Below are 8,320 nucleotides of genomic sequence, written 5' to 3'. Positions count from 1 at the left end.
CCCCCCCACCCTAGCTGGGCAGCTTGTCCCAGCCCCAATCCCTTCCTCCCCCACACCCCTTCTCTCCCCCTCAACTTTCCGAACCCCAACAGACTTACCAGCGGATGGCAGCCATGTCAGCTGCCTGTTTAGTCTATGGTCAAATCTTTTCTAAAGCTTTTCTGAATCAATTCAGATGCTTCAAATCAATTCAGAGCTTTTAATTGGTCTCCTAATTTGATTCATATTTATGATTTGGTCCCCGAATCAGGCTGAATCTCCTCCAAATTGAATCAGCTACCAAAGCTTTGCACAGCCCTAATGTATATTTAACTATAACAACTGCAGGACTAATGAAGCACACTCTTTTGACTATTTTGCCTAGGTAGCTGTGTTTTTTTTTTTTAAACTTCATATATTATCTAGCAAATCAGGGCACAGTTCAGTAAAGTTATATTTGTTTTTGCTTTGAACTTAAACTGAATAATATAGAGCTAGGCCCTTAGCACATTAGTAAAGCTTTTAATTTCTTTTTAAGTAGAGAAAAGTGTGTGTTGAGTTATTTGTGATGATGCACCACACAATCTGCACTCCCCTTTTCAAAATCCTAGATCTGTCCGTGGGGATAGGGTTATTAAATATGTAGACTTGATGCACAGACAGGGAAGGCTAAAATCCTGAAAGGTATTTAGACACCTACTTCCCATTGATTTCACAGGGAATCAGGAACCTACATAAGAGTTAGGCATCTGAATGCCTTTGAAAATTTCTGCACCAACATGACTTGCCTGACCTCAAGCCTCAGGGAAATCTCTGGGGCAGCACTGGTAGTAGGTAATTACTTAAAACTTAGCAGCAACTAAACAGTGTAAAAATTAGTTCAACCAACAGCAGAACTATGGAACAAGGTTCTATGGTTGTCATAACTTCTCTTTAGTGACTTTATCTAACCAGTACTTATCTTTTTTTTTCCCTCTGCTTTATAAACTCTTTTCAGCTTATAACATTATTTCCTCAGAACATGATCTATATGTTGTCCAAAGTTATGTGCAGCTGTGCATAATTTTATGAACATTTATGAAGCAACAAGAATGGAAATCAGGAAAAATAATATCAGAAAGAATGTAAAAGATGAAAAGGACAAAAATGTGGAAGGAAACAGAACACTTAGCTGCAGTGCTGGAGGACTGGAATGAATCAGTGCATCTCATCTCACAAAGATTGTTAGGGCAAATTAGTATTTATCATATATTTTATTTCTCTTCAGTTACTCCGGAGGCTCCAGTCAGAATTTTAGGCCACAATGTATTTTGTTATATACTTTGTGAGGCTCCATTTCCTTCACCAAGCAAGATCTGAAATTTATTTGAATGATTTATTTCTATTTTAATTTATTTTTAAAATATTCTAAATTTTCTAGTTCAGAGACAGAAAACCTTGGGCCTGATCTCCTACCCTTCTCCACTATCCTCTGGGACTTTGATACCTTATTATATGCATTTGTAGCACCTTGACCAAACTGAATCTTCCTCAGCAGACTTCAATATCTGTGTGGAACATAATTGACATCAAGATAGTAAATTGGCACGGTTTTGCTGACACAGATCTGATTGCAGGATGTTCTGTTTGGGGCAGAGCTATCTCTTTTAATACTGCTAACTACTTGGTCCATTATTGGTTTGGTGTTTTTCCTAATTTTTTTCTTACTTGCCGAATATTTGTGGAATAAATATGACTGAAAGTTTCCTTTATTCAACAACCACTTCCTACTTGTTCGCTAATCATTTGCCAAGAAAGGCAAGTCTCTTTTATTCATTTTTCGTAATATTTTTTCTTCTAAACATAAAAATGTTTCCAGGTTGTAATGCGGTAGCTTAGCAGTTATTTTCTCTCAAGAAAGCAGTAGCTAAAATCATCTTTTAAACTTAAGATCCTATGAAAATATTATTGACAAGATTTTGATAAATCACGTAAATTTTTTTCCCTTTTGCTTTTGTGTAAATCTTGCTTTTTCTTTCTTAGCAAATAATTTTGTTTCTATGATCCATTACTATTAAAACATTACTTGCAGGAGCCATAAAGCGGAAGGTTGAATTGGATGGGGGTACAGAAGATACAGAATATCTTCAGAAAGTACAAATACATGTAGAAGGGACATTAAATGAATCAAGACCAGATATAATAATATATAATGCTGGAACTGATATCCTGGATGGTGATCCACTTGGAGGTCTAGCTATTTCACCTCAGGTTTGTATAACATTTCTTCATAAGAACTACCATTTACTGGGTCAGACCGTAGGTCTATTTTGCTCGGTATTCTGTGTCAGACAGTAGCAGAGAGTAAATGGTAAAAGGGAGAATGAACTGGGTATGACCATGGCAGGCAAGGTTCTTTGGATGAGGGTTTTTTCCATTTTTCCTCTCACTTGCAACCTCCAGCATTTAAGGTCTAGGAGGTTCTAATTCAGAGGCTGTCCCCCTAACTCCCATGCTCAATAGCTACTGCTGCCCCTTTCCTCCAAGAATTCATCCAATCCCTTTTTGGGGATTTTCAGCAGACTTTGTGGGGTTGTGGGGGGAGGGGATTGCACTAAATACCAATACCGAGGATTGGGTCTACTGTAGCTTTGCCTTTCAACACTAAAGGTTTGAGACTACCTCTGAAGTTTGTCACACCCATTCAACCAGTGTTCCTGGTCTACTGCCTTGTGTTGGCTCTCAACTATGTTGTTCTTCCTCATGCCACAACCACACTTCTTGTATTGAATCCTGCTGCTTTTCCAAACTGCATCCTTCATCCAGAGTTTATTTTCTGATCTCTCTCTACCCTATCATTGTCCTACCCTTCTGCTAAATGCCAGGTTCTTCTCTCTTCATCCCCAGGAAAGGGTGAATATAGTTCCTGCTTCTAGCCCATAGCTAACAATATTAAATGGGAGCAGTAGAAGGAAAAAAAGAAAGAATGGAGGTATGTTATGGGGTCTTTTCTCCAGAACATTATCAGATAGTCAGTCACATTTAGGAAGATTTTAACACTTTAAAATTGTCATATATAATAAAGCAAGCTTACTGAGTATTTAACAGTGTTTAGAATTCTTTACCAGAAAAACTTTTAACTGTTAAATTAAATTAATCCTACACATACCAAAAAAGCCAAAAAGTAAAACAAAACACATCCCCAAAGTAAAAAATCCAATATGCTTACATATTTCCCTCACACCCAGTCTCACTCTTCCAAGTCTCCCTTGCTCTATTTCAACATGCTTTCAGCCTTCTATTTCTTACTTGTATCTCACTCTTATTTTCTAATTTCAGCTATTTCCACCTTCCATTCCCCTGCTTCAATACCACCATAGTTTATTAAATAGCCTCCATTCCTTTTAAAAATCTGCTCTCTGTTATTTGCAAATTCATTTTCTCTTCTCTCCATTCAGCCATCTTCCCTATGCCTCTGTCCACTCCTTCGTTTTTCTTCCTCTCTATCCATGTTATTGCCTTGCACAATCCATTCTCTGGTTTTCCCCCACATACCATTAACTATTAATTCTTCCCTCTATCATTCATACTTTCCTGATTTCCTTCAAGCCATTCTGCATTCTCTCCCATCTCCTACACCAGTTAAACCGTACTGTGTAATCACTTAATCCTATTTGTCTCCTTCTATTTTATCAGTGCTGTTCCTACCCTTTCCTTTCTTCAGGTATTCTTTTCCTTTTCTAATTAATTCAGTTTTCAGTTTCTCATCCTATCTTTACTTGGTTCAGCTAAGATATTTATGTATCAGAGTATTTCTCTCTTATTTGGCTAAATTTTGAATTCTTAGAAAGAAACCGTACATTTCCATGTCTCTGTATTGTCTAGTTCAGGGGTTGGCAATCCCCGGCACGCATGGCATGCAAAGCCATTTTCCTTGGCGTGCATTGGGGCTGGGGCCGAGGCTGGGGGCAGGGAGGCAGCAGCTGTTTGCAGTCTCCTGGCTGCAGCCAGCCCCTGCTCTCAATAGCTGCTGCCAGCAGGCTTCTGGGAGCAGTCCAGGCATCATGGCTGGCAGCAGCTACCCCAGACTTTGGACCAGCTGCAGCTGGGAGGCTACAAACAGCTGCTGCCTCCCCGGCTCCCAGCAGCAGGCTGGGAGGATGGAAGCCGTGCTGCAAGCAGCCTCGGCTCTGTGGCTATCAGCAGCTACCCAGAATTTGGGTGGACTACAAACAGCTGCTGCCTCCCCACTCGGCCCTAGTCCCCGCTGCCTCCCAGCCCTGGACTCCAGGGAGGCAGCAGATACTGGCGATGCTCCCCGCTGTGCTGCCCTTGTCGCCGCTTCTGCAGAGTAATGTGTGGGACCCAGCACAGCAGAGCACACCAGGGGGCTCAGAAAGCTGCCTACCGCTCCGAGTTCCCTGCTGCCCTGGCCACACTTCCCCTGCAGGCGGGGGCAGGAGTGATGGGCAGCACGCAGGGTTGTGCCCATGCTGCTCCCATGCACACAGGGGAGGTGTGACCCAGGCAGCATGGAGCTTGCAGCAGCAGACAGCTTCCCTGTGCAGCCCCTAGGTGAGCTGCAGCTCCAGGTTGCACTTGCTGCACTCCAGAGGGCCCTCCAGAGGACCAAGGGGAGGGTAGCAGGCCTGGGAGTGCAGCATTTGCAACCCAGAACAGCAGCACAGAGGGGCCGCCCAGGGAACATGGGCCAACAGTGTGGGGAAGCTGTCAGGAAGGCCAACTGTACCTTGTCATGCATCCACAGATGCATCTGAAGCAGGTCCAAGCAGGTGATACTCCCCCTCTGTGCAACAGTGGTCAGGCTGCAGTTGGAGTACTGCATCCAGTTCTGGGCACCGCACTTCAGGAGGGATGTGGACAACATGGAGAGGGTCCAGAGGAGGGCCACTCACATGATCAGGGGGCAGCAGGGCAGGCCCTACGAGGAGAGCCTAAGGGACCTGAACCTGTTCAGCCTCCACAAGAGAAGGCTGAGGGAGGATCTAGAGGCCGTTTACAAACCAGTCAGGGGGAACCAACAGGCATTGGGGGAGTCCCTGTTCCCCCGAGCACTACCAGGACGGACTAGAAATAACGGTCACAAGTTGGCAGAGGGTAGATTCAGGCTAGATATCAGGAGGCGCTACTTCACTGTCAGGGCGGCTAGGATCTGGAACCAACTTCCAAGAGAAGTGGTGCTGGCTCCTACCCTGGGGGTCTTTAAGAGGAGGCTGGATGAACACCTTGCCAGGGTTGTTTGACCCCAGTACTCTTTCCTGCCATGGCTGCAGGTTGGACTTGATGATCTGCTCAGGTCTCTTCTGACCCTACCAACTATGAAATTGTGGAGTTTTTCAGCACTCCGGCCAAAAAACGTTGCCTACCCCAGTCTAGTTTATCAAATCTTCACTGGTTGATTTAGTTTCCTTCTCAGCCAGTTCATAAGTTCAGTGCTTTGTCCCATTCCCAAAATCAGTTATTTTTCCTCTTTACTAATCCAATAACATACACTCTTCCATCTCTTAATTCACTGTTTTTCAGAGCCCTCTAATCATCAGTTCATTTCTTGGATTCCTTTAATCTGTTTGTTTGTCAGGCTGTCCCACAGGTCTTAGGCATCCCTCCCTGCTCAACACCTTCTTCCTTCCTTGAAGTCTATTTTGACATTTTTTGCCATGCCCTCAGTTCTCAGCCTCTTCATTAGTCTGAACATTTTCTTCCTTTTCAGTGCTCTTTCTCTGCCTGCTAAGTGCTTTGTGAGCTGGGTGTCTTCTTCATAAACTGCTGGGACTCTCCAAGCTCTGCTCTTGTGGCAAGCAAGCAGGGGCAAGGAGCTGAGATGTCTAGAGGTCTCTGCTAGTTAGCTTAGAAAAGATCCTACATGTGCTCTGACTTCCCATCTGCTGGAAGAGAAGAACAGTGGGCAGAAATGGAGGGAGCAATGGAGTACAGGAGGAGACTCCTAAGATCAACATCTTCTATATAAGAAAGGGGAAAAAATGGTAGATATCTGTGTTGCTTAAAGGTGGAAGGTAAGTTAGAAGGTACGCAACAGTGGAGTTAGTGAGCAGAGGGTGGAGAAGGACAGAAACTAGTGGGGAGAAAAGAGGTTTTGCTGACCACAAAGTGTGGGGTGGGATCCTGAGCTAGAAGACAGTGTGGCAGTGCTCTGAGAAGCTGTGGATTCAGCCACCTAACAGAGAAGGAGTTGGTGAGGGCGTCTCTCTGTGGCAGGACTAAGCCCATGGTCAGGCTCAAGGTTCTAATTCCTTCATGGAGAATGCAAGGTTTCTTACCATCTAGCATCCAGGCAGCGTGTTGTCCAGATGTGAGTGGAGGAAATGTCAGCAGTAGTCTCCTCTGGCCTTGTTCAGATGTCATACTCTAAGGGCATTAAGCTCTTAGAGTATAAGATGAGCTGTATTTTTCACCTGCCTGTTTTCCCTTCTGGCAGCAAACAGATACTTGGACAAACTTCAGCTCTCTCTTCTTCAGTGCCATTCTAATCAGCAAGACATGAGCTTGCACAAACTGGTGGGGAGGATGGGGCCATCTAGTCAAATGTACATTTATGATACAATTAACATGTTAATCCCACTGTAGATGGCAAAATGCCATATGTTCAGCCAATGTATTATGGAGCCATAAAATGGCAAAGTAGCCACAAAGACATGCCACATACAATGGCTGGTTTGTATAGTGTCTTAAATTGAACATGTATTGTGCCCTTGTACCTATGCCAACAATAAGCCTTGGGACAGTTTGAGACTGAGTTAATAATCAGCTGATTATTGTGGGCATGGAGAGTGGGGTAGTTTGAACCAGGATGTGGCTGCCCAGAGATCTGCAAGAGCCAGGTAGAGAGCTGATCGTTTGCCCAGCTTTGAACTTGCCCCCCAGCCCAGCATTTGCAGAACTGTGTGCCTGGCAGCTCAGCATCCCTGCAGGTGGCGTGGCTAGACACCTGGCTTTGAACTTGGTGTGCTGGGGGGGAGCTGAGCAAGGGATCACAATCCTGGACTATCCACATATGCTGACAAGTTAAAAGAATGCTGTTGCCTGCACCAGTGGGTTGTAATTGGGAGATCCATCATCCCCAAAATTATGTGTCCTGCTGTGCACATCCTGCTGCATGATTGTTTGGATCTGTGATCTGATCCCATTGCACCATTTAATTAACCTCTGCCAGGGGCCTGTGAATACTACCAGTTATCTTCTGGCGCAGTCCTTGTCATTTTAGGCAATGGTTGGTCTCCTTTGGATCCAGTGAACCCACCCACAGTTCATCATATAATTTAGGGCAGTTGTAAATGTCCGTAGATCTATCCTAAATATGCCTTTGCTGGTAACATGAAGCCAGCTCTGTTTTATTCACTTGTCTTCAGTATTTTTCTAATGACTCTTGTCTTGTACTTTATGAAATTAGCTAAAATACTTCAGGATATAGACATTTTGGAAGAAACTTGAATAATAACATAGTGTGCCAAAGGGTTGATGTTCAGTGTTTGTTTGAGTGATTGTACTCATTTTCTGTTGTCATTGATGATAGAAGAGAAGTTTAGTATCAAAGCTGAACTGATGAATCTCTAAGTATTAGGCAACTGAAGAATCATCAAAACAGCTGCTATTATTAATTTTATTCTATGATGTAAATATTTAAGCAGGTTAAAAAGGAGCTTAATCAGAAATCAGTTATGCTGATAGAATTTTTAAAGTGCGTTTTGGAGTACAGTTTTTGCTGAGTCAGAATACGCTGCATACTTTATTTACGAGATAATGTATATTTAAAAGAATCTAAAAATTTCTGTGTTGAAACTAAAAAAAATTTTTAAAAATAAAATTACAGGACATTATAACTAAAAGACCTTGGACTGTGGTACAACATTTTTGGCTCTAAAAATGTTTGAATTAAACTGCCAGTTGTACATGAAAATAGGTGATATCATGTTTAAAGCAGAGTAGTGAATGTCAGGAGATCTAAGTTCTGTTTCTGGCTCTCTCGTGGAGTACATGTGATATTGAGCAAGCTGCTTTGTGTTGCAGTAGACCATCACTTTATGAGGATTAATTCACCCCTGTTGTAAAGCATTTTGATTCTTGGACCAGAAACTGTTCTAGCAGCTCAAAATTGTTGCTGGTTTTTTTTTCTATTATACAGACTCTTTTATTACTGGTCTTACAATTACAGAATTCTTAGTAATGTGAAAAGTGCATATTCTTTTGAGAATCCTTGTTTTAGGATTGTGGTGCTTGATTATTTATTGAGGTTGCATCTGTATGATTTTGGTAAAGCATAGCTACAAGTTTCCATCTTTCTGTGAGGTCATAGATTCATAGATTCATAGATTAAGGGTCGGAA

General features: G+C 42.8%; 1 protein-coding gene across 1 annotated transcript in view; it reads left to right on the top strand.

Moving 5' to 3' along the window:
* The window catches only part of HDAC11 (histone deacetylase 11), a 143,783-nt gene that overhangs the window by 127,532 nt on the left and 7,931 nt on the right, over window positions 1-8,320 (top strand). Inside the window, exon 9 of the mRNA XM_019505064.1 lies at window positions 2,051-2,229. Coding sequence (XP_019360609.1) covers window positions 2,051-2,229 — 179 coding nt within the window. The remainder of the gene's footprint in view (window positions 1-2,050; window positions 2,230-8,320) is intronic.

Source organism: Gavialis gangeticus, unplaced genomic scaffold (assembly GCF_001723915.1).
Source record: "Gavialis gangeticus isolate Ggan-Ray unplaced genomic scaffold, GavGan_comp1, whole genome shotgun sequence".
NCBI lineage: Eukaryota > Metazoa > Chordata > Crocodylia > Gavialidae > Gavialis > Gavialis gangeticus.
The sequence above is the reverse complement of the archived record's forward strand: the minus strand, read 5'-3'. Positions and strand labels throughout refer to the sequence as shown.